At 34.3% G+C, this 19,607-nt stretch overlaps 1 protein-coding gene across 5 annotated transcripts; it reads right to left on the reverse strand.

Annotated features, from left to right (window-relative positions):
* Nucleotides 1-175: 175 nt before the first annotated feature.
* On the reverse strand, nucleotides 176-15,890 carry LOC129885909 (regulator of nonsense transcripts UPF3). Of its 5 annotated transcripts, none has more exons than XR_008766155.1 (13): nucleotides 15,454-15,890; nucleotides 13,218-13,324; nucleotides 12,892-12,987; nucleotides 12,710-12,808; nucleotides 12,021-12,100; nucleotides 8,892-9,005; nucleotides 8,352-8,499; nucleotides 3,922-3,989; nucleotides 2,576-3,011; nucleotides 1,997-2,095; nucleotides 1,759-1,865; nucleotides 1,156-1,652; nucleotides 176-1,011 (listed from the first exon to the last, which is right to left on the reverse strand). XR_008766155.1 is itself a non-coding variant. In XM_055960386.1 (13 exons), exons 1-12 carry the CDS (start codon nucleotides 15,591-15,593, stop codon nucleotides 1,614-1,616), a joined length of 1,461 nt encoding a protein of 486 aa, XP_055816361.1. In that variant the 5' UTR covers nucleotides 15,594-15,890; the 3' UTR covers nucleotides 176-888; nucleotides 1,600-1,613. The 5 variants fall into 5 exon arrangements, 4 of the variants coding, with proteins under 4 accessions (XP_055816361.1, XP_055816360.1, XP_055816359.1 ...); XM_055960386.1 differs by having other exon boundaries at nucleotides 176-888; nucleotides 1,600-1,652; nucleotides 2,576-2,939; XM_055960385.1 differs by having other exon boundaries at nucleotides 1,600-1,652; nucleotides 2,576-2,939.
* Between the last annotated feature and the right edge of the window lie 3,717 nt (nucleotides 15,891-19,607).

The following is a 19,607-nucleotide window of genomic DNA, read 5'->3' on the forward strand; positions in this document are numbered from 1 at the left end:
TCGTAGCTCGGGGTCATTTGAAGGTAGTACTTTCACTTATGGTTCCAGATTTCCTTAAACGTATCAAGCACATCTTTTTTTTCCTTCTTTTTTGCATCTTCACTGGGTGTAGCAAGTTGCATTTTCTTTTAGAATAGAGTGCTTTTTTCGCCAGGAGAGGAAAGCACAACAAAAGTTAATCTACAACCGTATACACATAAACTGAACTATAGTTTTTTTGACAGTCAGATCAAGGTGCTCTTTCATTTCAGCAACACACTTTACACTAGCACACCCCCAAAATCCAGACACAAAAACAAGTGACTATCACTTTGAATCCACCTGTTCAATGCTTTGGCAATACCACCTGCTTAGACTACTATAATAAGTCTCCACAAAGATGGCAGCATACTCCAAGCTTTCCTTCTTTCACAATCTCCAATCAGTCGAGTCTAGAACTAACACGGTGTTATCAGCATAGGTATGGGATTAATGGGCATGCACTCTTTCACACAATTCCACATTTGTATTTACAGTTCAACAAAGGAAACCTTCCATCTACAGAACTATATTATTTGATAATGAGCCAATCACAGGAACAAGGATACCCATAGCTCCGACAAAAAGACTCCATACGGTAACACCAGCTGAAAATTGTGGTGTATATATGCCACTGACACGCCTTCTTTCCTTCTTGCTCCAACTCCAGCCATCTTCGATTTAGTAAGTTCAAGCCTACTTTAGCAGTATATACCAGTTTTTATATCCACCATGGCAAGTCAAAAATTCCATTAAGGCCTTCAAATCCTTATCTTTGCTTCATCAACTTTGCTCATACATGATGTGTCTAGCAAAGAGAGCTCCAGACACTAGACATGCACACCTAATATGGATAAACCAAGCATTTCGCTGCAGAAAAAACCAGATAACACAGTTGAAGACTCCACCAAAAGAAGAGTTTCATCAGTTAATTTCTTCATTAAAAATTTCACATGGATGTTCTCCAAGACGCATCCGCCAAACACTGGGAAACTACAAAATGTAAAAAAGAATCAGGATCATAGGTGAAAAGAGTATCTTGAGTGATAGTCAACTGATGCTGCAAGTATAACAGGGAAAACACTATACATGTAACTAATTATAGGCAAGTAAAAATCGATCACTCGATTACATTACCTATACGGCTTCTCCAGCAAGCCTAAAAACGTACAGCCACCCAGATCCTATCCCTTTAATCTACAAATACGATACTGCCTAAAACTTATAGAAAATGAGAAAAATTAAGGCAGTAATCGCTCAAGAGTTCACAGTGCTTTGAATCAATTAACCTGCTAGATTGCACTGACATAAAAGAACTAGGTCAGGCTTTTTACCACTTTCACACTTTTAGGCAAAACCAAAATTAAGTTGATAATAAAAGTATATCTTGTACCACTATTACATTTGTATGACTGACTACTGTGGTAATCGGTAACACTTCGATGCCAATCATTTATTCATCTGTTAAGCATTTTCTTGGATACATATTTTCATCTATCAGGCATTTTTTCATGCAATATCAGGAAAATGAGAACCAGAAGTTCTTGGAGACAGAAATGAACAGCCCACTTTAAAGCTTACCGTTAGAGACAAAACTAAGTACCAGAACTTGACTTTTGGACCCACACTTGTTTCTGCATTAAAATCATATAACCTATGTGAGAAAATTAGTAAATACACAAAAAGGAATACACATCCGCATACACTAAAATATGAAACATTGTACTACAAAAGGCACACCTCATGGGTACCATAGCTAGAAGGACCTCCCCTTCTTAAGGGTTTTCCTTCCCCTACTGAAATTCCATCGTCCCTTATACCACGACGACCACCATGTTTATAAGTACCTAGATACATCAAATAATGCAAAAGTAATCAAACAATTCCCAGTGACAAAAAGAGGGAAAAGACTATTGAGCGTAACACTTCCCATATAGCAAAGAATAACAAAGTTCCATGAACCATAAACAAAACTAACCATTGTCAAAAGAAGAATGAGAGTTACGCCCACTTCCCATGGGTCTGAACTCCGCACCACGAGCAATTGCCAGACCATGTTTGGTTTCACCTTGACTTCCTAAAGAAACAGAAAAAAAAAGGTTTTCCCCCAAAAGAAAAAATCAGGGAAAAGAAAACTTACTCTATTCGCTAACAAATATGAATACATGTCAATTTTAATAAAAAGATATAAGAAATGACGAATACACTCCCTTTCCTATCCTAATAGAAATGAGAGGCAAGAGAATAAAAGCAGAAAAGTCCCCTTCAACCAAAATAATCAGAAGATCTAGCATCTGGCGGAAGGTCAAAAAAGATCTCGTGTTCTTTCAAGAGTGATATGACACCATGCTAGTTGGCCGCCTCCGTTGTTTGTAGTCTTATTTTTCCCTAAAGTTGAGAAAGAGTAGTTGGTTGGGGAAGTAAGGCTTAGGTAGGGCGCCTAGTCGGAAAAGCCGTAATCAGGTTACCCGAGATAGAATAGGGCTCAGTGCAATAGTAAATCTAGTAAATATAATAAGAGAAGAATTATAAGCATGATTCATACTAGTGAACAAACCTTCAACAAAATCTGGCACTTCGGAAGATTGAGAGGCAGATGAAGATAAAGATTCATCACTAGCATGTAAGCTATCAGAACGACGAAGAGGAGTCCAAACACCACGATCAGGCCTATCCCTGATCCTAGTGCGCTTTTCCTGCTTCTCAGTGTGGACAACATGCAAATCAGTTCCAAGAACCTTGTCTTCATTAGCTCCAATAGTTTCTCTCTGAAACAACTGCACACTGGGTGGCCTAGGAGGCTTTTTGTCCATATCCACCCTGTGTTTTTCTTGTTGGGATGCAGATGGAACCTGATTTTGACGAGCATCCTTCAGAAGAATACTTCTAATGATTCTTCCACTTGCCTCACGACGCTGGTTCTGTTTCAGAGCAGATGAAGTTATTGTAATAATAGGTGCCACATTCTCCTGAATCAATGAACCACTAGAAACCTATGCACAAAAGAAAAATTCGGCAAGTATGAAGTTGCAGAAAGATAAACTGAAAATAATCTCCCGGGAGACATTTTTCGGGATGAACCGAATCAATCTTATTGATTAACACCAAGTCGTCGTTAAATATATTGAAGTGGTGGGTAGAAATAATCGTTACACATCAAATGAAATAAGCTAACTATCCACACAACAAGAGATTCCCATCTACATCAGAAAACAGATGAAATAACAGAACTTAGTGACTGCTCAATGATAATATTAGCACAAAGTAGCACGACACAAGTTTGTTGGGGGGGATAAGGGGGGATAAGGGGGGAGGTGGATCCCTAGACAAACCAGGTATTAAGAGGCAGAAACTATCTTTAGCAAGGGGATCCACGTTGGCATCTAGAACCTCAACTAAGCTCAAACTACTTCAAGGCCACCTTTTCTTTGTCAAGGTAAGCAATAATATTTTGTCACATGCATTACAGCATTAAATTATTACACAATCGTGTCTAACGCCATAGGATATCAGTTTTTTATTAACCAAAAACAGTCTTACAGTGGCTTAGAAGTAAATCTATCGCAGATTAGATCACCTAAAAAGGTTTGATGGACCAACTTACATGCACAGACATGTTTCCACTGATCCTAATAATGTACGGAAGTTTGGGGGTCAAAAATATGTGGGATGATCTGGGCTGGTTAATTAAAAGAGATTAGCAACAATGATCTTCACCTACATGTCTCTCACTTCCAGAGCTTATGAAAGTAAAGTTTCCCCAATCCAAGGTACACAGGCGCTAATTTCATTTTCAGTGTGGCACCCCACCCCCTTTCCCCAAAACCCAAAAAAAAGGAGCTATAACCAAACATAGACAGCTTGTAACCAAAAAAACTACTGTCTATAAAAGGTAAAGCTTACATTAGGATTTTCTTTTTCCTTTCCCTTCACGAGCAGGATTTTCTTCTTTCCAACTTCAGCAGCTCCACCTGGAACAAATATAGATGATCTTAGACATTTTAAACAACGTACAAAAATAAATGTCAAGAATGGGAAGGAAAGGATGTCAACAATCCAAAATTTTAAACCCTCACAAAGGAAGGCAAAATAAAATAATCAGTGTTTTACGTTCGGTGATTCAATTCAAGCAAAAGCTACAAGCCCCGTAGATTTGAGAATCTTCAGCGACAGGTCGATCTAGTATAATAGATAAAAACGGCATAAGGGGGCATAGAGAGGGCTCAAGGACAAGATATCACAGACCCTGATGGAACACATCATGTCTTACACTTGGTAAGTCAATTTAATCAAAAACTAGCTATGTCTTACACTTGATAAGTCAATTTAATCAAAAACTACCTATCTCTTAGACAATTTTCAGAGCACATATGCTGATCGATCAATATCATAAATTAAAAATGTAAAAGATTGTTATCGTTCATAAGCTTAAGAACAATAAAGAGTATAACATAACAAGAAAGAAAATCCTTACAAGGGAGGATCATTTCAGGTTTCAAATCATCACTCAACACAAGCAGCTGTAAGGAATAACCTCTCATTCCTAGTTCTTTCTAGTGCACCCGTGAGGTTTCAATGCCGTCGTTACAAGGGAGGATCGTTTCAGGTTTCAAATCATCACTCAACACAAGCAGCTGTAAGGAATAGCCTCTCATCCCTTGTTCTTTTTAGTGCACCCGTGAGGTTTCAATGCCGTCGTTAGAGAATCATATTATATTGTAGCTTTCTCTACTTTTTGGTATATTGCTTGAAAATGGGTGACTATACTGTTAATAATAAAATGAAGCCAAGGACATAGATAGACACATAAAGTTGACAGCAACTATCAGATAGATATCTTAACTTTGCAAATGACCAGGTAGACACCTCTTCTTGGCAAAAGTGTGTCGGAAACCCATCAATCCGTTAGATCCAGTGTTGTCAAAGCAAGGCTCAAAACATGTTGAGCGCTTCGCCTCGCTTTATGCGTGCTTCAGTGTCGTCATCAAGGTTCTAAGGCATATTTTACCTTGCCAATGAGCCTCTTTTGAAGAGGTGATGCTAAACAATTGATATTTCACTTTATCTTAATCTTTTGCCAATTTCTTTGTTCATATATTTGTCATCCATGTTTATAATTATTAGTCTTGGATTAAACATATATATATATATATATTTATATTTTTTTCCTTTGCGCCTTTTTCCATTAAAGCCCACACTTTATTTGCACTTTGCTCTTAAAGCCCCAACGGACCTTGGAGCTTTTCTGCGCTTTTCGTCTTTGATAACACCGGTTAGATCTCACGTGTACAATCGCCAATGACATGTCAAATGAACAAATGGGAAAAAATGACACAGGTCATTAAACAAAAGCCACCTTGTAATTAGAAAGAAAAACAGTTAGGACCACCCCTCACCCCCATTTTATCTAAGCCTTTCCATATTGGTCAACGATAAATACACCTTCAAACCACTCGGAATTCGACCACCTCGGGTGACCCCTTTCCTCTTGTGCCATCTTCTACATCAGTTCATTTTTCATAACAAACAAACACAAAATACTACAATTGTTATATCCAACTTCGAGACATCCACTGATTGAGGGTCATCAGAAGATCTGACAGCAAGACTTAGTGAAAGTTATGAGAGAAATTTTTGAGCTCTCCCACTATGAGCTCTTCATCAGACTGTCGACGACCCACTTTCTTTAAGGCAGATAATAACTTTGAGGCCATAGTCCCATTCTGAAGCCACCTCGTCAGTTTACCAGCTTGCTACCAGAGACTTCACTCCCATTTTGGCACTGCCTCGTTTTACTTTGTTGTCTCACTTGTTACCATATATTGATGGAAATCACTGATAGAGACTCCATCATCGACCCAAAAGGTGGCAACGGGCAAAAGATATGTGAAAGTAGTATCTTGTGACTTCTTAATGAAAAAAAAGGAAAGTCCAGGGAGTTGGCAGGTAGAGGTATGATTTCTAACTGTCGGTTAAACAAAAGGACTAACTAGCATAGGTATCAATAATCCATGTTATGCTTTAGGGAGGAAGAATTGAGGTATGGATTTCAAATGTTCTTTTCAGTTTTATGAAAATATTCGTTCTTTGCCTCAGATAGTTATTGGAAAATTGGAGGCGGCGTGAGGAGGTGAAAATATGGGCCCCATATAACTTTTTAAAATAGATTTTGAAGGTCTTTCATGCACTAGAATTTGACCGTAGACATGCATTTTGCCATTTCAGTGTGAGGTTACGAGACACTTTTGCCGAGAATAGGGGTGTATCTAAACATTGACATAGTTAAGGTGTCTATTTGACAATTAGTGCCAACTTTACGTGTCTATCTATGTATTACCTTACCCAAAAAAATGCAGCAGAAAGGTCTAGATTAAGAACTCTCACCCCCTTATCACCCACCGAACCTTCCATTTTTCTCCCGTTGTTTCCTAGAGCAGCCTTCTTGGGTTCTTTCAAGTTTCCCTTAACCATTAATGGAGTTGATATTCTCTTTTACTCATCAAAGCATAAACCAGCAAAGAAGCTTCTTTACTTCCAGTCTAAATTCTGTAAGACGTGTCAAGTGGACAGAAGATCATTGTCTTGTTTACACTAGTAATCCCTCTAGAATGGAATTCTTTTTCTTTTTTGTTGAATAAGTAACATCTGCAGATGAATTTCAATAACATCATCAGATATTTATATAACAAGCTCAAACTGTTTAACTACTCCACGAAAACTCGGTAAACTCACTCCAGCCTTCAATAATTAAAGATTTTCTTTTCCCTTTGAACTATCCTAAACATGTTGCTCAATTTCCTTAATAAAGAATATTAGTATCATCTAGCATAATTTTATCTCGGACCAAGTTCTACACTTGCAAAAACTAAGTGTTTTACTTTTCTACCTAATAAAAACACTTCTTTGGTCTGCTCAGGATTATGGAATGTTGTATCTTCACAGCTCATATGAATGAGGCTTTTTTTCTTTTTCATTTGTGTGATAAGTCAAAACATATGCAGCCAACAGGAGAGTGCTAGTGAATGCCCCCACCATTTCATACTGTCTAACCAAAGCAAAGGTAGAAGTCCACACATTAAGTAACTGAAAGGGCACATTCTCTTTCCATTACAAAGTACCAAGAGAATCTACCTCGCGTTAATAACTCCATCCACTTTTTTGGGAGGAAACTGGTACACATTTTATAAACAACAGTACAGAGGCTGTACTGGCCAAAGGGCATTCCATACTCCCCCCCCCCCCAAAAAAAAAAAAAGAGAAAGAGAACGAAAGGACAAAAAGAAAAAAGGAAGTATTGCTAACTGGTAAAAGTGTTAAGAAAGTTATAGCTTGATGTTTGAGCTGTTAGCAGGCCCTGGTAAATGTTATGGAAAACCAGAGGCCTAAGTAAAGTTGCATGTGTGATTGGATTACCTTGTATGAAGTTTGTTAACTCAATTTAACTTGGATTCTTTTAGGTAAGGTAAAATAATGCCAGTATAGCTTGATCAAAAGCAGAATGACTTTAGGCAGGTGTTGTATTGTAAAGGGAGATAACAAACCCCAATATTTTCCTTTTGCATCGCCCTATAGCCAATATAACTTTGATCAAAAGCGGAATGACAATAGGCAGGTGTTGTATTATGAAAGGAGATGACAAACCACAATCCTCACCTTCATCGCCCTATAGCATCTAAGATTTGGAGTGTGTTCATAAATCTTTTTGACGTCCATCAAGTGATACCAAAGACACTGAGATTAACTATACAAAGCTGGAACAGAAGAAAAGACATGAATATCTAAAGTATTTGAAACACTGTCACACTATGTATTGAAAGAAGGAACCAACAGAAGTGTGGATACTTTAAGTTGAAAGGACCTACATAGCTTGAAGCCACATGTTTAGAGCTGTTGTCTTTTTTGGTGTAATAATGGTATTGTCAATTATAAAGATGCTATGATGAATTTTTTTAGTAAGATTTTCTTGTATATTGTGTACATCTAGCGCTCGTGCTGTAGAGGTACAAATAATATATTTTTACTTGTCAAACTAAAAAAAGTCCAAAACCATGTCAATTTGCTTATGATTTATGATTAGACTTGCTTCAAAAAAGAACATGTAAGAAAAAGGGCAGAACCCAGTGCCAGAAGGCTCTCCATGAAGGTTCAGTGGAAGGGGAATGTAGACAGCTTTACCTCTCCATTGGAAAAGTTGGCTCTAAAATTAGAACCCTGGTCGCCCGTAGAAACGCAAGAACTTCTCTGTTGCTCCAAGGGTCGCCTTAATGGGATGATAATAGAGAAACAAGCATGCAAATATGTGATTACAACTGAAAACTGAAGTTTAGGCATACCAGTTTCCTCTTCAACTGCATTAGCCACAGATCCAGGAGCAGAGGTACCAGACTTCTCAGCACGCTGCTGCTGATCATCACGTTTTGGAGCTAGAATATATGTTTTGTCTTTGCCACTCCCAGCCTTAGAACTATCTCGAAGAACATACTGTACGATCAGACAGTTCCATAAGTGACTAGAAAAGAAAGTGACACTAACCACATATCCATCAAAAGAAATATCCCCAGAGTAAAAGTTACTGTCCACATCATAGTTGAAAATATAAAAACAGACATGCATACATAAACATTAGTACCATACAAAGAATAATTCAATCAAAAGGATATCTCCAATCAATTATCAGAATAAAGGAAAATCAACAGCGGAAAGCTGATTCAGAAGTCAAATCAGGTATGTTACTGTTTTCACAAGCACATAGATCACAGATATTGTGACTGGGAGAAGATCAAACGCAGAGAATATTTGCATGAAATATATAGATAGATCTATTATCAGGAGTACCAGTGCAAAAACGTTGGATTGGAACATGACACACTTACCATAGTAGTGGAAGCCCTTCTCTTTTCAGAGCTTCGTTTAGATGCACTTGAGCTAGGAGTTCCTGTCGATGTGCCACTCGTTCTTCTGGTTGGTCTCCCATTAGATACAGATTTCTGTCAAGGGCCAGGGATAAAAACTTAGTACTAGTCCTTTAAACTTGCAGAAAGATGCTCCAAATCATGAGCGATACCACCATCGTTTGTTGTAAAGACAAAATTGAGTGTATACTATCATCCTGAGTGTAGCCAATGTAAAAGACTGTTAATGGAAAAGCTCATTGCCAACAGATTCAGTCTGCTCACAGAAATCTTGGAACTCTTGCCATCTATTGTCACAATAAATTAATCTAGAGCAAATTTTGTCCAGTTTCTGTACTCAGTCCAGTTATCATTGTACTGCTGATTCTGTCCCTAATTTACCAAATTACATTTTAAGCATATTTGGGAAGCATCCATATCTATCTATACTACCTTAAAAGCATGAATTCCCTAATTTGAATGTTAAATTATTAAAATACCCCCAACTTAAAACACCTAATTTCGTATATTTTTTATATTTCATATTTATTTATTTATATTATATATAAAGGAGAAACATCTTCACATTGAAGTGTTGTGATTTTTTTGAAGGGTTGTGACATTACTGATGAGTTGTGGCCTTCTTGAAGGATTGTGACTTTTCTAATAAGGCACAATAAATACATGTTCATACTAACATTTGTTGGCTATAAATAAAGGGTTTGCACATGGAAGGGTTGTGACTTTTCCACAAAATTGTGACTTCTCCGATGAGTCGTGACCTTTCTGAAGGGCTGCGACTTTTCTGATAAGGCACAATAAACACATGTTCATACTACCCTTTGTTGGCTATAAATAGAGGGGTTTACTCACATTTTTAAACTATGATTTTTTTAAGTTTTCTATTCTACTATTTCTTAAAACACCTAATTTAGTATATTTTTTATATTTTATATTTTTTTATTATGTTATATTAAAAGCACACCTTTTCACATTAAAGGGTTGTGACTTTTCGGAAGGGTCGTGACTAAATTGTTCATACTATCCTTTGTTGGCTATAAATAGAGGGGTTTCCTCAGACTTTTAAACTAATGAATTTTCAAGTTTTTTGTTTTTCTACTTCTTAAAACACCCAACTTAGTATATATTCTATATTTCATATTATGTTTATTTATTTATATTATATTATATTAAAAGCAAACATCTTTTCATATTGAAGGATTGTGACTTCTTCGGATAGTTGTGACTTTTCCAAAAAGTTGTGATTTTTATGAAGGGTTGTGTGACTTTTTTGAAGGGTTGTGTCTTTTCTGATAAGGCACAATAAACACCAGTTCATACTACCCTTTGTTGTTATAAATGGAGGGGTTTCCTCACATTTTAAAACTATAGATTTTCTAAGTTTAGTGATATTTGAACACCCCCAAAACAACAATTACTAAGCAATGAATTATAGGAGAGGGAGGAGAAGGTATATTTAAGAGGTGTAATTAAGAGATTTTAAGAGTGACTTCTTTATTTTTATATATCACAATAAATTTTAAATTGAGAAGAAGTCAAAAAAGAAAAATGTAATTAGAGGCCATAGAGAAGGGTCACATCACATAGGGGTGCCAAAATCAAACTCAACCCGTCCAACCCATTAAAATTAACCTGCTCATTTATTAGGTTAACCCATTTCAACCCATTAAAAATTAGGTTGATATGTAACCCAAATTGACCCAAGAGAAATCTTGTCAAAATATTTTTTTTAAAAAAACTTCTTTTAAAATTTGATATGTTATTATATTAGTCATAATAAAAAACACAATAATTTTTATTTTTTTTGAAACTGGTAACTTTTGTATTCCTCGTCATTAAGGGATATGATGATAATTTTATTAGGTACTAAAATATTGTAAAAGAACAAATAAAATAAGTAAAACTTAGTAAAAATCGGGTAGGGTTGGGTCTTGACCTAATCTATAACCCATTACCCAACCTATTTTGACCCAAGTAAATTTGGGTTGGGTTAGATCTTGACCCGTTTGTTGTCTTAACCCATTATGATTTGCCCAGATTTGACCCAACCCGCCCAATTGCCACCCCTAACACCACCTTATCTTTATCTAGCTTAATATTATAATCAGATATAGATATTTTCTAATATTGATTTTACAATTTTCGATATGCACATAGTAAGTAATCATAAGAAAGTATACATCCATTATTAACCGTTTATTTAAATTTTTGGTTTAATAATATCGATATTAGTATAAAAAATAGTGTACTACATGGTTTGGCATTCATGTGCAACGCACGTACATCAAAATTAGTACATAATAAATTCCTCAACATCAGACTTTTGATTTGCTTAGATCTATTATTGTCATTACAGAATACGACATGGAAGACTGACCCAGCAACTTCAAAAAGAAAGGGATCTTATCCTAATTTTCAAATAATTATTGGATGCATGTCAAAGGTACAACGAGTGAATATTTCCCCGCTATCAGCAACTTGCTCATCATTTTACCATCCTCTCACATTATTATGCTCAAAACTTATGTTGCTTGTGACCCCCGTTTCCTTCTTTTTTTTAAATTAATAATTCAAAAGAATGGGTTCACATTCATCATGAGTTTTTTAGAGTGAATTATATACCGCCAATGGTATGAATGGATGGTAAATTGCTTGTGACCCAAACATAGCCTCCCTTTTCGAGAATATACAGCTGATGTTCATAGCTTACCAAATATATTGAAAGGAGATCACAAATCAGAGTAACATATATTCAGGCAGCACAGATCAGAGTAACATATATTTTCCCCAAGAAAGTAATTAACCCTAAGGCAACATAGGATATTAAATTGCAAGCTTCTTAGACTCTTTTGGAGCACTGATGTCATGACAGAAGCCGAAATATAGAATGACAGAGGAGGTACATTAGAGGATAATTCCACGTGGAATGATAAAATGTATTTTCTGTTCCTTGGGTGATCATATTATACAGAGACAGAAAGCAGGAGCACTCTTGGGAGAAGGTGAATGGACCGAGGGGGGAGGAGAGGTAGAAAGAGACCTCAAATGAAAATACAACAAGTTAAAATATCATAACAGGAAATCTCATACCCGAGCTCCACTCTTGGCGGCTCTTTTCTGACGTATGTAATCCATCAAAGGAGTAACTATAGGAGCATCCTTTGCAGAACCTAAAACCAAAAAACAAGTGAAACTTAAGTTCAACAACAACAACAACATACCCAGTGAAATCCCACAAGTGGGGTCTGGGGAGGGTAGGATGTACGCAGACCTTACCACTACCTCATGGAGGTAGAGAGGCTGTTTTCGAACATGCAATCCACCTTCACAGTTTGCTATCCTACATCTCTCATTAATATATTAGAGGGTGTCCGGATTGGCTTATTTTAAGTGGCTTTTGGTTTTTAAGTTTTTTTTTTGTTTTTGGAGGTGTTTAGAGGCTGTTTTCGAACATGCAATCCACCTTCACAGTTTGCTATCCTACATCTCTCATTAATATATTAGAGGGTGTCCGGATTGGCTTATTTTAAGTGGCTTTTGGTTTTTAAGCTTTTTTTTGTTTTTGGAGGTGTTTAGGAAAGACAAAAAGTGTTTTTAAGCACTTACTTTCATGCCAAAAAGTACAAGAATACACTAAAAGTCAAAAGTTGGGTATGCCCAACTTATAACTTTTAGCCTTTAACTTATAAGCTACTTTAAAAATGTCAATCCAAACTCCATCTAAATCTTAGTTTGATGCAGGAGGACAGCATATGCATTCTGTAAATAGTCAAACTAACCAGCGCGTTCAGCTTCCTTTCTTTCCAACTGTATTTCTGCACTCGGAAGATTCTCAACAGGCTTTGAGATATTTTCAAGGAACTCCAGATATTCAGGATCTACAAGGGCATCAACTTAACCATGAGTAAGGACTAGAGGAGATACCGGTAGGTCAGATGCAATCAGCGCATTGATTTAGTACCTTTCAAGATGGTTCCTTCGCGGCCATCCTTCTTGGACCAGTGTTTTGGAACACGCTGTGAAGGAGCATACTCAACAATAGTTTTGAACTGAGTACCTAGTATAGACATACACTAGGGTAAGAAACATATTGGCCAATAAAAGATAATACAACTGCTAAACTGAGAACTGTCAGGACCCAGATAAAGCAAGGGCTCAAAATTTTCTTGTTACAATTAACAGGCTAAAAACTTCTTCAATCCTGAGCAAAATGTTGATGTTAATTTAAAACAATTTCAAATATCATATAGAAGGGAGAAATACCGGTTTAGGCCAAATTTTCTTTACCTTTCTCGTTTACAAAAACGTGTCCATCAAAGAACTCTGCAAACTCGATAACATCTTCTGGCCTCTTAAATTCAATATAGGCTCTTGCATAAGTTTGATGCTTCTGGCTGCAAGAGAAAATTTGAGGTAAAGGAAACTATGAGGGACACTGACCTTGAAAAGAAGTCCACTTGTGACAACTAAAGCATATTAAGTTCATGCTGTGTACAGAACATGCTGGCACAATTATTTTTTAAAAATTGCAACATAGCTAAATAATCTTACCAACAGAGTAAATAAGAAGAAAAATAAAAATGGCCATAAAGATTAACAAAATAAAATCCATCAAGGACATTGATCCAACTGAAACTTCAGTGAGTGGCAAACTAGGATAAGCATCTATACAATAATATACTTACTATCGGTTATAAAAAAAATGTATGTACTATGTACATAAGTTAAACACACATGTGTAAATTTAAACAGAAAGTACCAATAAATGGAGATAAAGGATCCAAGCTAACACCATTTTCTAAGATGTCTAAGCATGCATTGATGTGGATAAGAAGTTAAAAGGATTATCCCAATCCAAAAGATCACCTGGAAGGAACAAAAGGTGTGCGTTTTTGTGTATTTTTATATTTATTTATTTATATTTGGGGGGGTGGGGGGTCCAGTTAATAGTGCTGGTAAAATAGACTAACAAAGGTCCTTGGGACCAAACTTGATAAAGATAAGAATTAAAATACTCCACACAAAGCATGTTACATTAGACCAAAGCAGTTGTTGGCAACCCTTTTGCCCAAGTGGCTGTATATTCTAGTTCAACATTCTCTTGACAAAAGCACCTCATCAGTTTTAATTTGTAATCAAAACAATAGATGTGAGATCATCCTTCATTGATAAACATCCAACCCCCTCTTTCAAGCAAATTTGAGAAAGGCATACCACCATTCAGAAGAAAATGAGATAGAAATGATAAAATCCAGATAAGGGACTTCAAATCTGCTTTCAAAAGTGAACCCCTCTTACGATGGCAATCTAGCTCAACATTTTTTCCAAGCAGCACCACGGCCGTTAGTCTTTCTGACTAAAGTCTAACAAGTCAAGGCAGTAAAGATGATCACCCTAATTTGCAAAACAATTCAATTCCCGGTAAAATTTGAAAATAGATATACATCCAGCAAAAATCTCCAACTAGCAAGAATTGTGGTAAACAAGAGGCAAGCTAGGACAAAAACATAAATTTCGGTTAGTATAAGGCGATAAATTTGATGAATTAATTTCCAGAAAACCCGTATCTACATGTATCCGAAGAAAACAAAAGAAGGAAAGAACAGACTGAACAAACTACAAAGCTTTAAATTAGATTCAGAGGTGTCACTGAAAATCCCTCTCATACAGGAGGCAATCTAGTTCACAATTTTCTTCAATATGCAGCTCACCGGTCATTATCTCTAACAAAAATACCTATACAAGTCAAGGCTATCACTTTATCCGGATAAACTGCTCAATTCGTATTTGTACTAAATTTGCAAATGTTTTGCCATCCAAAAGAGATTTCCAAATAACGAGAAACATTAAAGAATGGAAAATAAGGACAAAATCATAGGTACAGGTAAATCAATCCAGAAGACCCCTGTCTCTAATCAAAGAAAACAAGCTAGGAAAGAATGATAGTACGATACGGACAAACTACACAGACAACAATCTCATTTGCAAACATGCTCTTTTCGTGCAAACAAAAGGGGAGAGGATATTTATTGCCGTACTGTTTTCTTCTCTTTAAGGGGTATTCAACTCCCCAAACATGACCATTTTTTGACAGAATATCCAGTATTTGCGTAATCATTTCTACCAAAATTACATTTGTCTCTCCCAGCAACAACAAATAACCAATCAATCAGTGACACTACTGACAACCTGAAACCTAGACGAACACATAATATAAAGGAATATTTGTAAAATATGCTTACACGAAATCTTTGTACAGTAGCACCTCCATGGTGCTGTATTTATTCAATAACATACAATTTTAGAAATAAAATCTTTAAAAGTTTCGGAAGTTCACATCCTATCAAAATCATATGCGAACACACTCAGTCAAGACTCCTGATAGAATCTTTGATTTGTTTTATTTTCTTTCCTTTTCCCTTTGTAGGGGTTGGATTATTATTACCTATGCAATCTTAATCAGTCCCAATACTATGCATCACTAAAATGACAGAAAATTTATACAAAAAATCAAAACCCTAACCTGGACTTTCCGGGTAGAAAACAGAACCAGTTGTAGCGACAAGTGAATCGGGAATCAACTTGCTCAAGAAGCATGGACTGAGAAATTGTCGGCGGCAAGTGCCGCAGCACTACTTTTGATCGATCTAACGGTCCCTTCATGCGAATACTTTTTCCTTTGATCTTTCCCAGAAATTTTACACCAAAGAAACAAGAAAAGAAAATCAGAAATCACAATTCACATCTTCCCTTACATCGATTATCGCAATTCTTGTGCCCTAATTTTTCCAATTTCATGATGAATGTACATGCATGATAAAAAAAACAGAGAGAGGGGGAATTTTAGAGAGAGAAAAGAAAGAATTATAAAGAGTGACAAAAGAGGAATTTGTGAAGGATTTATATAGTACGAATACTCGACGCAGTGCTGTCAAAAGGCCCTCTTTTCTTCAACTCTTTTCTCTCTGTAGCGTTTGAGAATCGGATAGAGAGTAAAATTTTAAATATATACAATAAATTAATTAATTTAGAATAAATATAATTATATTTTAGATACATAAAAAATAGTTTAAATCATAGAAAATATACATTGATAATATAATATAGATTATTTATATATGAGTTATACATTGAATATATATTATGATATATTTTATATATGAAATATACACTGAGTATACATGAATATACATCAAATAATAATTTTTTTGGTAATTAAAATGACCGAATGGTCATCTATAATTATCCCTTCTTTAAAAAATATAAATTAATTGTGATAATGATATTATAGTTTGTTCACATTTATGTTATTTTCTACATATTTTTAAAATATTTATTAAATAAGTTATTTTTTACAGTATGCAGTAACATAAAGAAATTAATATAAAGAAGGGCAAATTTGTCAAATTTTAATTTTTAATAGATTTAAAGAATTTACAAAAAAAAAGACAAAATAAAAAAGATAGGCGTAATATCGTAAACCACTGGAGAGGTGAGTGTTATAAAGTGAAACTTGAAGAGAAATATCTGAAATTATCCCAAAAAATGAAAAGGGGTTTTGTTTTCTTCATATTATTAAAGAGATGAAGAAAAATGAGTATTAATTTCAAAGTCGTTTTTTATTTCAATTTAAGTCCTACGATATTTATGGAAAATCCTTTTCATTATTTGCTACATCAAATTGATATAAACTACATATCATAAAAAACATCAAATGTTATATTTATGACATAAAATGCAATAATTACAATGCATGGAAACATTTATAAAAAGTCAAGGTTGTATGAACTACATAAATTCAAATGAACTTAGATTTTAATTGTCGAAAACCTCTTATTTGATTACTGATAGATCGAAGAATGTTTAAAGAATATAAAGTTATGAATATTTGTGATGTGATCTGTTTTTTAACCACATAATATAAGCATAGTAAAAATAGGACTGACGTGGCAAGGGACGGGGAAGCAGGCACCTCTTAGGATCAGGACTTCCTCATCACAATTGTTCTTGTTGGCTTTTTAATTTTTTTTTCAAAATGAGAAACATAACTTGCTATGTGATTTAGGTTGCAGCACTTGATTATTGATGTCTTTTATATTCGTGAAAAATAAAAAATAAAATACAATGTTATGTTTTATGATTTCACGATGAAAAAAGAGAGGAAAACAAAATAAATAAATAAAATAAAATGTAAGATAAAACAAAAAAAAATGTAAACAATAAACGTCAAGATATACTTGAACATTCACGTTGAAGTTAGATATTTGAGCATTCAAGATAATTATGTCGATTTGTCTTTGATTATTAGTTGATAATTGAGAATAATTTAAGAATTGAGAAAATAAGAATAAGCCAAAAAGACTTAAGTAAGGGTAAACAATTGCCTTGTTCATTAAACTAATATGAATTCGGAAAAGTTATTTCAACTTCCTTACTTAAGCGCCAATTAGAAATAATGATATTTTTGTCCATAATATACAAGTGGATTATTTATATGTTCTTTAGATCCAAACGACCATTCATGTTAGTTGATATATAGTCTCCAACAACATTAGCGAATAATTATTTTTAACTATGTATGTACTTGCATAACAATATAAAGTGTAAATATATGACAATGGAAAAAATGAACACCATGACGAAGGTTAAAAATAATGTGCAACTTTGTGTTAAAGAAACATTAAAAAAATTAAAATAATGCATAAGTACCTCTCTAAATTATGACCAAAATCGTAACGACGCGCCTTAACTTAACTAGGATAATAATTAAGATAATATGTGTTCCTGAAATTTCGATCCATGAATTATTCCAAAAAAATAATAATAAAACAACAAAATTTGATGCAGTGCACCTTTAAATAAAGCAGCATGAATTTTATAAGTTTTGACAAATTTACATAAGTTACTCGAATTTCTTACATCTAATCAAGGGTGTATGCACATGGAAGGGTAAGTACAGTATGTACAAATAAAGAGGTGCACAACTTGTAATTTAGGGGTTTAAATCCCTTTATCCACATTAATATTTTTAATTTAATATAACTAATAAATGTTCCTTTTAATAATGATGTCCCATGTTCTTAAAATCCTGAATACGCCTTTGCATCTTATTTGGGGTGTTAATGATAATTTAAGTATACATGCATGAATATAGACATAGAACTCAATTTACATACATAAATATATAGTATATATTATTTTTCTCGTTATATAAATCTAAGATATACAAATCTGCATTGCAAAAGTGATCTCATTAATTTTTGGATAGCTATTGCAAACATGCTGTCCATAATTTTCAAACTAACATATAATACTATCGAGGTCCATTATATATAAAAAAAATCAAATAGATTAATTGTCCTTACAAAAAATCATACAAAATTGCCTTCTTATTTTATTTTTTATTGCATGTTTGATTTCATCATATGTTCTCTTCGTAACAATGTTAGATTCAATTCTTATTTAAAGTTATCATTTAATTCATAACTTAATGGGACATAAATAAAATATTCATGTTTTATATAGGCATAAAAATAATTCATCTGACATTAAGCAAAGAAGGTGAGTTCTTATAAAAATTTATTAATTTTAAATTGTGTAAAAATAAAAATACATGTCCATTCAAAGTTGATATACAAATGCAAACAAATCAAACTTGATTGAAATAACTAAGAATATATTTATCATTTATTCTAAATTCAAAGAAATATTATTGTAAGTGGTACTTGTTGACAAACAAGAAGAAAATGACATAAAGGGATTAAGCTGGGAATTAGTGCATTTATTGTTTCTTCATTTTTTATTTTTTTTTGTAATTGTGTATTCTTTGACATATAAAGAAAAAAAGGAATAGACAACTCAGAATTCACAAAAAGGAAAAGTTTTTTTTTTTTGTTCATTGCTAAAATAGAGGAAAGGGCAAAAGGAAACAATACACTCCTGGATTTAATTATATTTCATGTGTCTGTATTTATTTATCTACTTAGTAATTTACCCTTACGAAGATAATGCATGCAGGTCTTTTTATTTGTTGGAAGGCTTATACGTAATACATGTTCAAATGAATGTTTATATTATATCATTATATAATACAATTAAAAAAATGATTTAAGAGGCGGACTCCCTGCTGTCCGTGCAATTTATTCTAAAGCTCTTCGAGTTTATTCACTCTTTGATATTTTTTTACGAGTCTCAAGACTCTTCAATCATTGAAAAACAGTAGTTTTCTATCATTCTCGATAGGAATGTCTCGCTATAGAGAAGTATTGTTGGCTTATTACAAAAAAACAACGCTTCGCAAACTTGATCAAATTGCTTATAGAATGTCGACGGCTATTTTTCACTTAATTAGTGAATGGAAGAGTGAAGCGATGCTTAGCAAATCCGCACCATTGTAGGAGTAGATTGAGTTTTCAAAAATCATGCTGCAAATCAAAGAGAGAAAGGATACTTTCCTACGTAGTTAGTTGGTCAAATCAACGATATTCTTTTCAAAGTAATAGATAGAGTTTAGTTTTAGTCCAGATAAGGATATTTTGTGAATGAAGAAATTGACAAAAATTTAATTTGAATATGTTGATGCGAATCTCTTGAAAGAGTTTTAATAGGTCAAAAAATTATTTCTACTAAAAAGTTTTCTATTGTAATTTTTTTGATGGGTAGTTTCCTAGTATGACT

The sequence above is a fragment of the Solanum dulcamara genome, chromosome 4 (assembly GCF_947179165.1).
Source record: "Solanum dulcamara chromosome 4, daSolDulc1.2, whole genome shotgun sequence".
In the NCBI taxonomy this organism is placed as follows: domain Eukaryota; kingdom Viridiplantae; phylum Streptophyta; class Magnoliopsida; order Solanales; family Solanaceae; genus Solanum; species Solanum dulcamara.